The 14,565-nt window shown below is 43.3% G+C and overlaps 1 protein-coding gene across 1 annotated transcript in view; it reads right to left on the minus strand.

The window, feature by feature from the left end:
* LOC120515751 (adenylate cyclase type 2-like) overlaps nucleotides 1-14,565 on the minus strand; it is a 623,137-nt gene that overhangs the window by 39,595 nt on the left and 568,977 nt on the right. The window contains exons 20-22 of the mRNA XM_039737035.1: nucleotides 9,214-9,372; nucleotides 4,588-4,734; nucleotides 1,482-1,589 (exon numbers count right to left, since the gene is read on the minus strand). Of these exons, the coding sequence (XP_039592969.1) occupies nucleotides 1,482-1,589; nucleotides 4,588-4,734; nucleotides 9,214-9,372 (414 nt within the window). The remainder of the gene's footprint in view (nucleotides 1-1,481; nucleotides 1,590-4,587; nucleotides 4,735-9,213; nucleotides 9,373-14,565) is intronic.

The raw sequence follows: 14,565 nt of genomic DNA on the forward strand, positions 1-14,565 counted from the left end.
CAGGGTGTGCAGACGATACATGAAAGCCAACGTGGAGTTTGTAAAAAGGCCTCTCAAGACTGCAAGGAGGAAGATTCACTGGTCTGAACTGCTTGGTTTTAATTTCTTAGTGAGATTTCTGGAGGAAATGCCATTCATCACCTGTGCAATAGCACTCCAATAGTGAAGCCTGGTGGTGGCAGCATCTCAATGTAAGGTTGTTTTCCACTGGAGTGAACTAGAAGACTAAACAGGGTTGAGGGAAAGCTGAATGGACCACATTACAGAGTTATCCTTAATGAAAACCTGCCCCAGAGCACACTGGACCTTACTCTGGGCCAGAAGGTCACCTGCCTATAAGACAATGACGATAAGCACAAAGCAAAGACAATAAAGAATTAGGAACAATTCTGTGATGTTTTTGAGTCAGAGAGAGAGCCCAGATTTGACACCAATTGAACAATGCTGGACAGACCTGAAGATAGCAGTGCACTGGTGGTCTCCATCCAACCTGGCAGAACTTAAGAGGATCTCATGAGAACAATGGCAGAAAATCCTCAAATCCAGGTGTGTGAAGCTTGTCACGTCATATCTAAGAAGACTCCAAAGGTGGACTTGAACCCAATCAAACATCACTGGAGAGACCTGATGATAGCAGACCACGGATGGTCGCCATCCAACCTGACAGAGCTCGAGAGGATCTGCTAAGAAGAAGGGCAGAAAATCTCCAAATCCTGGTTTGTAAAGCTTGTCATGTAATATCTAAGAAGACTCCAAAGGTGGACTTGAACCCAGTCAAACATCACTGGAGAGACCTGGAGATAGCAGTGTACTGATTGTCTCCATCCAATCTGGAAGAACTTGAGTGAATCTGCTGAGAAGAATGGCAGAATATTCCTAAATCCAGGTGTGTGAAGATTGTCACGTCATATCCAACAAGAGAAAATGGTCTGAATACTTGTGTCAATGTGAGATTTTGTAAAATATCTTTTAAAATATTTGCAAACATTTCCAAAATTCCTTTTTTATTTTGTCAATCTGGGCTATCGAGTGTTGTTTGATGAGGAAAAAAAAATGAATTGAAATGATTTTTGCACAAAGATGTGACAAAACAAAACGTGTAAAAAGTGAAGGCATCTGAAGGCTTTCTGAAGGAACTGTAGATCTGCACATTTCAAATAACAAAACAAAAGACCTGTGTTAACTTTTCTTTTTTTTATGTTCTCGTGTGGCTCTACAACTCCAAAGACAGTCTATGAGATAACCTGTAGATTGTCTGTCACGAGTTAACTAGTATTTAGCAGTCAATGTGTTAGATAGCCTTCAAGTAACTGCAGCCATAATGACTGCAGCATCTGAGAGCTGTGAATTAATTAGAGGCCTTGAGCCTTCAATCGAAGAAGACAACAAAGGGAAAGGGGCCACACAAAAGTGGCGGTGGAGGGGGAGAAACTTCAACAGAGAAGAAAACATCGTCTTACTGACATCCACCGGGTATTTACCTGGATATATTCAGATCCTGATGATGCACTCAATCCTGTGGCTGCCATATACGTACTACCAATTGTCTTGATTTTCTCCACTCCGCTGAACTTTGGCTTGGATAGCAACTGTGGGGGACAAAAAAAAACAAAAAAAAAAAAAAATCTCAATGGCTACAATTTTTTGGTTCCAACAAGTACAAGCATGTGGGTGCCACAAGGACCTGTGCTGAGTCCTCTCGTCTTCTCTCTGTACACCTCCTCAATAGGGACTATCATCCATTCCCATGGTTTCTCTTATCAGTGCTCTGCTGATGATAAGCTGCTGTACCCGTCGTTCCCTCCAGGGGACCATGTGGTATCAGATAGAATCTCTGTACACCTACCTCACTGATATTTCAACCAAGATGGGGGAACACCATCTTCAGCTCAACCTGGCAACCAGCTCAGCCTCCTTGTTATTCAAGCTCATCCAACTATTCAGCCCTCCATCTCTGTGCTAACATCTCCCAAGTTGGTATGCAACCTTTGGGTGGGGACTGATGACCAACTGACCTTCACTGACTACAATGCAACTGTTTATTGGTCTTCCAGATTCACACTGTACAACATTTGCAAGAACAGACCATATTTGACAAGAGTATGTAGCACAACTGCTGGTCCAGACTTTGGTCTTGTCACGTCTGGACTACAACTCTCTGCTGGCAGGAGTACCGGTTTGTGCAGATGATTCACTTATTTACATTTACTTGCTTAGCAGAAGCTTTTATCCAAAGCAACTTACAAAAGAGGTCATCATGATCAACGTGATTCAAAATGCAGTGGCATGTCTGGTGTTCAACAACCCATGGCGGGCACAGTTCACTTCTCTTTTCAGATCACTACATGGGCACTCGGTAGCAGGACACATTCATTTCAAATCCTTGATGCCTGCCTATAGAGTAGTAAATGGGTCAGCACCAGACATGGACAAATATGTTGGTCCCCTTACAAGTGATTCGATGAACACAATTGTCCCCCCTGTGTGTACCTGCATGCCTTTGATGTGTCCTTGAGTGAAACAAAGCCAAGTGTGACAAGAGGTCAAGTGTTGCTTATTCTACAAATATCTTCTAAAATGGCCGGGACACATTTGTTGGGACCCATAGAAAAGATCCTCAATACTTCGATTTGAGTGATTTTTCAAACTTTTTGTTGTCCTTAATTTGTATCACACACACACGTCTCCAATAGTGTAATCAGTCATTCAGCAGATTTAATTGGAGAAAACTCGTCAATCTGCTGTGTGGTGTCATCGTGTTTCCCACACTCAAGATGGATCAGAGAAAGCAGAGAGTTGTCTGAGGAGATCAGAAAGGAAATGATAGACCAGCATGTTAAAGGCAAAGGCTAGAAGACCATCTGCAAGTGGCTTGATGTTCCTGTGACAACAGCATCAAATATTATGAAGAGGTTGAAGGTCCGTAGCACTATAGCCAACCTACCTGGACATGGCTGAAAAAGTAAAATCAACTCCAGAATGGGCAGAAGGATAGCAAGAATGGTAGACAAAAAGCCAAGGAGAACTTCCAAAGTGGCAGTGGGCTCCATGGAAGAAGATCCAGGAGGACTTCACATAAAGAAGCCAGACTGGAATTTGCTAAAATGCACATTGACAAGCCATAGTGCTTCTGGGAGAATGTGCTTTGGACAAATAACAAAAGATTGGAGCTTTCCGGCAGGTCACATCAGCTCCATGTCCACAGACAAAAAAGTGAAGCTTTTAAAGACAAGAACACCACAGCTACTGTGAAACATGGAGGAGGCTCAGTGATGTTTAGGGGCTGCTTTGCTGTGTCTGGCATGGGGGGCCTTGAGTCTGTGCAGGGAACAATGAAATCTCAAGACCATCAAGACATTCTGGAGTGAGACATACTGCCCAGCGTCAGAAAGCTCTGTGTCAGTCACAGGTCATGGACCCTGCAACACGATGATGAACCAAAACACACAGCAAAAAGCCCCAAAGAATAGTAAAGAATAAAACATTGGACTATTCTGAAGTGGCTTTCAAGGAACCTTGATCTGAATTCCATCAAACATCTATGGAAAGAACTGAAACATACAGTCTAGAGAAGACCCCCTTCAAAATGTGACCCAGCTTTTTCCTTAATATAAATGGGCCACATGACCTGTGGGGAAGGTGAAGAAGTCTCATGGAGAGCTCCACGAATCGCACGTGTGCAAGGATTGCAAACTCTACAGGTTGTGCGACAAAATATTAGGTGAGGGGTCCCTTTTTATTATTTCTACTTTATTTTCAATGGTGATGGTTTTTCTCTTCTTTACTGTATCATCTACACAGCATCAGATTTGTGTTTCAGAGACATTGTTGAAGGGTGAAGACAAAAGGTTAAAATGAGCTCTTCTGCACAGCACTGTTCACGCGATGACAGCAGGAAGGCACCCGTCGTCAACACGTCTAACGTACTGACGAGAGACGACTTCCTGCTATGTACGTAACAGTACAAGGTGGCTTGCTATTGAGAATGAATGGGGGCGGTGAGGGGCGGTTCATCACCAGCCCACCTCACAGTCACCTCCACTACAGTATGCTGCCTGCAGCGTCTGCCCACTGAGAATGAACAGGGTGCGGCCAAAGTCAGGTAGTGATTCACCCCCATTCAATAGGCAGCCATCCCATGCACCGCTTGCAGCATCACCAGCTGCCCACCGGGAGCAAACAGGGCAGCCATGTGTGGTGGGCGGGCAGTGAAACCGTTTGCTGCCTGGAGCTGCCCGAGGGACACTACACTGCACAAGCAGCGAAATCGCCCTCCTCCTACCTCCATCCAGTCACTGCTTGCAGAGTCCCCAGGCCAAAGATGATGGAGCGGCAGTTACTGAGGCGCATGCGTCACAGCTGTGGCCCCGTTCGTAAGTTGTAGGCCGGATGTCTGTAACCTGGGGACTACCTGTATTTCAATTGTTGTACCGTGTTAGCCATTATGGATGTAATGAGAAGTCGAGCACAATGACACCTTTTATTGGCTAACTAAAAAGACTACAATATGCAAGCTGTTGAGGCAACTCGGGCTCCTCGTTTAGGCAACTGTTTGAGACAGTAGGGGTACAACTGCGGGATACTCACTTCATCAAAGTCTGCAATGATTTCATTCAGCAGCCTCAAGCACTCCAGACCTTCTTTATTGACATCCGATTCCGTATAAAATTCTTTGAAGTCCGGGATGGAAGCAAACATAACGCAGACAAAATCATACGACTGGTGATACAAATCCTGATGGACAGAAAGAAAGAGATAAAAAAAAAAAGTTTGTAAATGACGTCACTTTTACACAAGGAAATGAACTTTGCAGGAATTTGTGTTACTCTGCTTTCACGCCAGTAATAGGCTATATGCATCAACCAGCTTCTTCACTGATATCAAACCAGACTGGCTATGGCGTTTTTCACCAGATTGCTTCAAGACGTGCCTATACTAACGCTAAATGAGGTAAGTCGCATGACTCAAACGTTGTGTCAAATGTCAGGAGCTAAAAAGGAGAAGGGCTTCAAACTCTGTGTTTCAAGCTACATCCACAATTACGAAGGTAAGAACCGGACGTATTAAAAACTTGTGTCTACTATGAACTTACATGGGACAAATATGTGATTACGTTAAAAGAAAAAGCAGAATTTCAATAATTAGTTATTACACTTTATTCAGCGACAGGTGAATGCATAAAAACACGAGTCTGCTGGCCATCTTACTTTGTAAAAAAGCGAATGTCTCTGTCTGAGCCAGCCAAACCGTTGCTTCCATTATAAAGGGTCTCAATTTACTTCCTCAGCTGGAGGATCTCCTCTCTGAGAGACGTGTGTTCATCAAGCGCTAGGTCGACAACTGCTGGATCCAGAGCCGAAGTGTAGTGGTGGTCTTCTAGGATTTTATCATCCTCCACCTCACCTTGTGTGTCATCCTCTTCCTCGCCTGATGTTGTCATCCTCCTCCTCACCCAGTGCGTCATCCTCTGTTGGTCGCTTTCTCTTCTCCCAAATTCCCTGATCTTGAAAGTGGAACAGAGAAACTGTTCCACTAAACTAACACAGAAACCAAACCCTTCTTCAGCAGCCGCCAAACCCTGGCTCGCGAAAATCCTCTTTTTTTTTAAATGCCAGCTGCAAACCCGGGTATGAGGACTAACTGTAAAGCTCTCTCCAGATAGTGATGATCCTTTTAGGTCGGGTTTCCACATCAGAAGGGAATGTTTTAAAACTAGATAGCCTTGTTGTACTTACTGGAAGCTGTAACTTGTAAATCTACAATACAATGTTCAGCTGTAGAGCCATCTGTACGCTGAAACTTAAACTTCTTTTTCTCAGACATTCTCAACACTAAACAAAAATCACAACTGCAGAATGGACAATGGAAGTGACTGAGTTGGCCGAAATTTCAATGGAAGAACATCAGCAGTGCCAGGTGCATAGAGCCGATTTCATTATATATCATTACAAAAAGACTTGGATAGCAGACAGGCTTGGGCAGATTTATGGACGATGGAATTTAATGTCAGTAAATGTAAAGAATTATAAATAGGAAGTAAAAATGTGAGGTTTGAATACACAATGGGCAGTCAGAAAATCGAGAGCACACCTTATGAGAAGGATTTAGGAGTCATAGTGGACTTTAAGCTATCGACTTCCCGACAGTGTTCAGAAGCCATTAAGGAGGCTAACAGAATGTCAGGTTATATAGCGCCTTGATGTGTGGAGTTCAAGTCACAGGAGGTTCTGCTCAAGCTTTATAACACAATGGTGAGGCCTCATCTGGAGTTTTGTGTGCAGTTTTGGTCTCCAGACTACAAAAAGGACATAACAGCACAAGAGAAGATCCAGAGAAGAGCGACTTGGCTGATTCCAGGGCTACAGGGGATGAGTTATAGCAAAGGTTAGACCTCTTATATCATTGAAAGATGCTGAGGAATTAGTTCACGCTTTTGTTTTCAGTCATTTAGATTACTGTAATGCACTCCTCTCAGGACCACCCAAAATAAGACATAAATCTACTGCAACGAGTGCAGAATGCAGCTGCTAGAATCTTAACTAGGAAAAGAAAATCTGAACACGTCTCTCCAGTTTTGATGTCACTACACTGGTTACCTGTGTCATTCAGAATTGACTTTAAAATTCTGCTTATGGTTTACAAAGCCTTAAATAATCTCGCCCCATCTTATATATTGGAGTGTCTAAAGTAATGTGTTTTTAGCAGTTTTTTAAAGTGCCCCACCGTATTAGCCTGGTATATTCCTATCAGTAAACTCGTATTCCAGATTTGAGGTGCATAACAGCAGGAGGCCGCCCGCCTCACCACTTCTTTTAAGTTTAGCTTTTGGAATTCTAAGCAGGCACTCATTTGAAGATCTAAGGTTACAATTTGGAATATAACGTGTTAACATGGCTTTCTCATAACTTCATTTTAATTTAATCCCGATGCTCTGCATATTCAATTAATTATCATTACTATTCATGGTGGCTCCAAAATCCATACTAACCCCTACTCTCTCTTCTGTTTCTTTTCACGGTTTTCTGTGTTGTTCTGATCTGCGCCACCACCGCCTAATTAAAGCACCGTGATGTCCCTACATTGATGGATTAAAGACCAGAAGTCCACATGACCGTCATCATCAAGTCCTTCCATGAGAACCCTGAATACAATGAGGACTGATCATTTATGTTGGGTAGAATGCCTAGATGGGGCTGGGTGGTCTCATGGCCTCGGACCCCCTGCAGATTTGATTTTTTTCTCCAGCCGTCTGGAGTTTTTTTTGTTTTTTGACCTTACTCTTATTCTATGGTAATTAGTGTTCTCTGATTTTAATTCTTATTTTGTCTTTTTTCTCTTTCTTCACCGTGTAGAGCACTTTGAGCTACATTGTTTGTATGAAAATGTGCTCTAGAAATAAATGTTCTTGTTGTTGTTATGAGGAAAGATTGAAAGAGCTGAGCCTTTACAGGAGATGAAGAGGAGACCTGAGTGATGTGTTTAATGATGAAGGGAATCAGTCCAGTGGATCGAGACGGTTATTTTAAAATGAGTTCATCAAGAACACGGGGACACAGTTGGAAACTTGTGAAGGGTAAATTTCACACAAACATTAGGAAGTTTTTCTTTACACAAAGAACGATAGACACTTGGAATAAGTGACCAAGTAGTGTGGTAGACAGTAAGGGACATTAGGGACTTCCAAAACTCGACTTGATGTTATATTGGAAGAAATAAGTGGATAGGACTGGCAAGCTTTGTTCTTGTCTAGATTGTTCTACATTTCTTTAGCAGTGTCCTAAGTGGCCAAGAGTGAACTTTCAAGTTCTAAAAAGTATTTACCTTATTTTGCATTGCTAGTATGGGAAGACAAGCACTGCCCTTCAAACAGTGGCAATGCAAGGAGAGGGAGTCACACCAGGGTCCAATGGGGCCCCACGGTGACTGCACGGTTGTCACTAACATGCCTGCCTTCTTGATGTTGGAATGAAAAGGTTGATGTAGTTAATATTCTTACAACTTCACAAAGATTTAATGATGACTGTTGACCTTTAGTAGCTTATATGCTAAGGGTATGGGTAGAAGCCCCTTTGGCAGAAATTCGAGCCACAAGTCTTCTTCTCATACCTGGATTTGAGCAGTTTGTCTCATTCTTCCTGGCCTATCGCGCTCCGTTAGATTGGTTGGGAAGTGCCTGTAAAGTACCATCTTCAGGTCTCTCCTCAACGTGATGTTCTGTAGGGTTTAAGTGTGAGGTTTGGGTGGGCTACTCAAGGAGACTTGTCTCTAGTGTTGTCCTGGCTGTGTGCTCAGCTGTATTGAACCATCACTCCAGTCTGAGGTGGCGTACACTCTGCAGCAGGTTCTATGCATTTGGCTGCATTCACCCTTCCCACAATTCTCTATCAATTTTATGTGGTGACTGGAGAGACTGGGATCCAAACGATCTGGATGAGCCCTTCAATAATTTGAGAGGCAGCACTGGACTCCCCACCGGATCACAGGGAATTCCCGTGGGCCGGGACAAAAAACAAGGGGAATGAGAAAGACAGAATAATGTGGGGAAGATGGAAAGAGTGTGCGGATAAGAGGGAAAAGTAGATAAAGAGAGAATGCGTAAAGCAAGTCATGAAATGGTAGATGAGTTAAGTAAGTTGATGGTCACGTCATTGACAGCACACACATCCATACATTATTTATGTAGGACCAATTTAGAGTTTCTGGATAACCTGACATGAACATCTCTGGGATGAGATTATGTCAGAAGTTCAACGCTGGTCCATGCATCTGTGACACAACCATGCTAACCCCCGTCCCACAGTGAGGGCTCCATGTTTGCTACAAGCAGCAAATGAAACTTGAACGACAGGAAACATTTAGTTATAATGATAAAAACGGTTAACTTTGGGATTTTGTATAAGAAAACTAGACCTTGAGGTAGTTTAGTTCTGAAATAAATGACTTAAGACAAGTATTTAATATTGTTCTTTATTAGTATGATGCTGCTGGAGTATGTGAATTTCCCCTTGGGATTAACAAAGTATCTATCTATCTATCTATCTATCTATCTATCTATCTATCTATCTATCTATCTATCACGTTTAGGTGTCGATAATTCTGTCAGAATCTTTTTGTAACAGTACAATTGTCAAAACCAGAAAGATTCAGAACTTCCACATGGAAGTAAATACTTTTTCACAGAGCTATATGCTGCAGAGAAGGTCATCTCCTTACCTCGTTTTTCCAGTTCCGTGCCAAAAAATGCTCAGCAACATGGGCAGGAAGCACATTCTCCAGGAGGACTCGATTCAGGTTCTCCATGGTTTCGATCTCCTCACATTCCTTTTTGAATTTGTTCTTCCAGAGGAAGTCTAACCTACAGTAATATTCATTCTGTTACAAGAGGACACAGAGGTAAAGAAACAGTAGGCATCTGATCACCTTGGTGCATGAAGAATAAAATCAGTATGACTAATATGACGCCCACGCACCCACAATCCCTTGCAAACCGTCTCCTTTACCAAATAATTGTCAACCGATTTACACGGTCCCGGCCACTGGAAGTTGACAGCATCCCTGGTAGAAATCATCTCTGGAAGGGGTACCTAATGACATCAGAGAAATTTAGACTTTCCCAACGACCAAACAGCATGTTTTCGGGACAGCATAATAAACCAGTAGACAATTCGCACGTGCGTGGGAGAATACACCAACATGGTGGTCAGGTTAGCTGGTGACTACACTGTAATTGAAAGTGGCAGTGATGCCAGGCTGACACAAAGCGTACTACTCAATAGTCAGGCCAATCTCCTCTGAATTCTCTCATCAACAAGTTCATAGGACTGCCACTCACTGGACGTTTTTAGTTTTTCACACCATTTCCATTCAACTCCGGAGACGGTTGTGCATCAAAATCCCAGGAGATCATCGGTTACGGAAATAATCAAACCAGCCCGTGTGGTACCAACAATCACACCACGGTCCAAATCATTGAGATTTGTATTTTTATCTCCATTCTGGTGTCGGCTGTCAATATTCGCTGAATCTGCAGGATCTGATGCATTGTGCTTCTGCCACATGATTGGCTAAATAGATAACTGCATGGATAAGCAGGTGTGCCTAAGAATATGCTCAGTGAGTGTGTAGACGGTATAACTTATACAGGTCAAATTTCGTTAGAACCAGCTGCGTTTTAACAAAATCCAATGTTCTGTAGATCAGGTCAGTCAGGCTGGGGAGCAAGTACTGGTACAGCACATTACCATACCCCCCACAAGACCAATCAGCTCGGCAACCACCCCAGGCAGACACGCAGTCCAGTCCCTCTCCCCAGAAATGACCATCAATCTGCCGCAGCCAGGTGTTACGTGGGTGACCCCTTGGCCTGGTCCTGCCACTCAGGTCCTCAACAATGAGGATCACCCTCGGGGAATCGCGCCACATGGCTGTAGTGCCGTAACTGACGCTCCCTCACAATGTAGGTAACATGCCTCATATGGCACTCTGTATGCAACACAAACACAAACCATTGGTACCCAAGGATTCTCTGAAGAGACACAGTACTGAAGGAGTCCAGTCTTCCTCTCAGGTCACTGGATAGCGTCCATGTCTTACAAAACAGGGAACACCAGGACTGGACCTTCGTCCTTTTACAGAGATATCAGGAGCACCGCACACCCCTTTCCAGTGACCTCATGACCCCCACATGCTCTCGTAATCTATCCACTGACTTCATAGGAAGAGTCACCAGAAACATGAATGTCACTGCCGAGGTAAGTAAACTTCTCGACGAGGTCGTCACTCTCTCCGCAGACAGACACACTTTTGATGGCCGTGCCCAAGAGGTCATTAAAGGTCTGGATGTTAGTTTTTATCAGGACACTCGCAAGTCCAGACACTCCAGACTCCTCCATTAGACTCTCAAGAGCCCCGAGCAGACTGCAAAGTCAATTTTCTATAGAACTAATATTAAAAAGGAAATACCTCATTAGAGCGAAGTCCATTTTATCTGCAAAATTCATTAGAATGAAGTCATTTTCTATGAAAAAGGCAGCAAAAAAAAAAAGCTGAAAAGCTACGATTCAGGATCTCCGCTGAACTGCCGATTGGCTTGCATGTTTACATCACTTAGTTTGCTCGACATTCATCACACTCTTGCAGTGGAGTGGAGCTTGGGAACGGTTACTTCAGCTGATCCAAGACATAGTGGGCGGATCTAGAGAGTGGGGTAACTGTCAATCAAATTGAAGATGAGCTCTACTTGCGGAGCTCTGGAGGTCCATAGCTATCGAGCGTGATCGTTGTAGCGAGGATTGGGGGAGGTCATCTGGGAATGACCGAGGTCAACCTTCAATGGTGAATCAAGCGCGATCATCAGAGTGTTGTTTCTCTCGGTGAGTCGTGCGCTTTTGTCATATCGGGGCAGGTCGTCCACGGCCCACCTACAGTTCTTCCACGGTGAATCAGGCTCAATCATTAGGGTTAATGCTTCATTAGGTGACATAGGCTGTCAGCTGGTGTGACATTTATGAAAGTTAAGAGGCGTGCACACCAGACACTGAGAGACACCATTTATGATCAGTGATCACTCCGGAAAGTCTATGTTATGTACACCATGAGGTGCCAGTTTATAACTAAAGAGTTGTGTGGCTCTGGACACACGAAGGGAACCCCTGACTCAATAACACGAAGCACAAAGCAAAGACAACACAGGATTGGCTTGGGGATAAATCTGGGAATGTCCTTAAGCTCTCCACCCAAAGCCCGAAATTGAACCCAAAAAGAACTTCTCTGGAGAGATCTGAAGATGTCAGACCACAGATGGTCTCCATCCAACCTGACTGAACTGGAGAGGATCTGCAGAGAAGAAGGCAGAACATCCCCAAATCCAGGTGTGTGAAGCTTGTCACGCCAGACCCAAGAAGACTCCAAATATGGACTTGACCCCAACTGAACATTTCTGGAGAGACCCGGAGATAGCAGACCACTGATGGTCTCCATCCAACATGGCAGACAAAGCCTAAGAGGATCTGCAGGGGAAGAATGGCAGGACAACCTCAAATCCAGGTGTGTGAAGCTTGTCATGTCAGACTCAAGAAGACTCCAAATGTGGACTTGACCCCAACTGAACATTTCTGGAGAGACCCAGAGATAGCAGACCAATTAGAATTAGAATTAGAATTAGAACAATCTAGACGAGAACAGGCCATTCAGCCCAACAAAGCTCGCCAGTCCTATCCACTTGCTTCCTCCAAGAAAACATCAAGTCGAGTTTTGAAAGTCCCTAACGTCTTACTGTCTACCACACTACTTGGTAACTTATTCCAAGTGTCTATCGTTCTTTGTGTAAAGAAAAACTTCCTAATGTTTGTGCGAAATTTACCCTTAACAAGTTTCCAACTGTGTCCCCGTGTTCTTGATGAGCTCATTTTAAAATACAAGTCTCGATCCACTGTACTAATTCCCTTCATAATTTTAAACACTTCAATCATGTCACCTCTTAATCTTCTTTTGCTTAAACTGTAAAGGCCCAGCTCTTTTAATCTTTCCTCATAATTCAACCCCTGTAGACCTGGAATCAGCCTAGTCGCTCTTCTCTGGACCTTTTCTAGTGCTGCTATGTCCTTTTTGTAGCCTGGAGACCAAAACTGCACACAGTACTCAAGATGAGGCCTCACCAGTGCATTATAAAGGTTGAGCATAACCTCCTTGGACTTGTACTCCACAGATCGTGCTATATAACCTAACATTCTGTTAGCCTTCTTAATGGCTTCTGAACACTGTCTGGAAGTTGATAGCTTGGAGTCCACTATGACTCCTAAATCCTTCTCATAAGGTGTACTCTCGATTTTTCGACCGCCCATTGTGTATTCAAACCTAATATTTTTACTTCCTATGTGTAATACTTTACATTTACTGACATTAAATTTCATCTGCCACAAATCTGCCCAAGCCTGTATGCTATCCAAGTCCTTCTGTAATGATATAACGGATTCCAAATTATCTGCTAATCCACCTATCTTGGTATCATCTGCAAACTTAACCAGCTTGTTACTTATATTCCTATCTAAATCATTTATATATATTAAAAATAGCAGCGGCCCTAGCACTGACCCCTGTGGAACACCACTCATAACATCGGCCAGTTCTGATGAGGATCCTCGCACCATCACCCTCTGCTTCCTGTGTCTGAGCCAATTCTGCACCCATCTAAAAACATCACCCTGAATTCCCACTTCTTTTAACTTGATGCCCAACCTCTCATGTGGCACCTTATCAAATGCTTTCTGAAAGTCCAGATAAATAATATCATAAGCTCCACTTTGATCGTATCCTTTTGTTGCCTCCTCATAGAATTCCAACATGTTAGTAAAACACGACCTCCCCTTCTGAACCCATGCTGACTGTTCAGAATAACTCCTGTCCTTGTCATGTGTTGCTCAATCTTATCCTTAATAATTCCTTCCATTAATTTTCCTGTGATGCTTGTTAAGCTTACTGGCCTATAGTTGCTTGGATCTGCCCTGTCACCCTTTTTATATAATGGGATGATATTTGCCATTTTCCAGTCCTTTGGAATCTCTCCAGTGCACAGTGACTTCCTAAAAATGTGTGTCAAGGGTTTATATATGTACTCACTAGCCTCCTTAAGAACACGAGGATAAATATTATCTGGGCCTGGTGATTTGTTTGATTTTATCTTATTTAATCTGAGCAGCACTTCTCCCTCTACAATTTCCAAATCCCTCAGTACCTCCTTAGTAGTTGCGTTTACCTCTGGCAGGTTATCCACTTGCTCACTTGTAAACACCTCAGAAAAATGTAAGTTTAATGATGGTCTCCATCCAACATGGCAGACAAAGCCTAAGAGGATCTGCAGGGGAAGAATGGCAGGACAATCTCAAATCCAGGTGTGTGAAGCTTGTCATGTCAGACTCAAGAAGACTCCAAATGTGGACTTGACCCCAACTGAACATTTCTGGAGAGACCCAGAGATAGCAGACCAATGATGGTCTCCATCCAACATGGCAGACAAAGCCTAAGAGGATCTGCAGGGTAAGAATGGCAAAACACCCTCAAATCCAGATGCATGAAGCTTGTCACATGATATCCAAGAAGACCTCAAAGGTACTTCAACTGAGTACTAATTAAAAGGTCTGAATGCTTGTGACAGATTTTATTTTTGATAAACTTCTTGGTTTGCTTTGTCATTTTAGAGTATTGTGTGTTGTTTGACGATGGAACAAAATAAATGTAAATGACTGTAGAATAAGGCTGCAGCAAAACAAAATGTGAATAAAATGAAGGGGGTCTCAAAACTTCTTGAAGATGCTGTATCTGGCCTTTCCAAAGAACCAAAGGTGCATTCTTTGAGCAAACCCACTGGAACACAGCAAGAACATCCAAAATCTACATGAAAAGTGACTAGTCTGGAATTGGAACCAAAGTCCCCCGAGCTGTTAGGCCGTAGCGCTCACTGCTGAGCTCACCTGCTGCCTCTTGGAACTGGATAGCCAGCTGTTATTTTGTTTTATTGCCAGCAGAGGGCACTTGAGTCATATTTGGCAACGGCTATTAAATTAAAAA

Source organism: Polypterus senegalus, chromosome 15, assembly GCF_016835505.1.
Source record: "Polypterus senegalus isolate Bchr_013 chromosome 15, ASM1683550v1, whole genome shotgun sequence".
In the NCBI taxonomy this organism is placed as follows: domain Eukaryota; kingdom Metazoa; phylum Chordata; class Cladistia; order Polypteriformes; family Polypteridae; genus Polypterus; species Polypterus senegalus.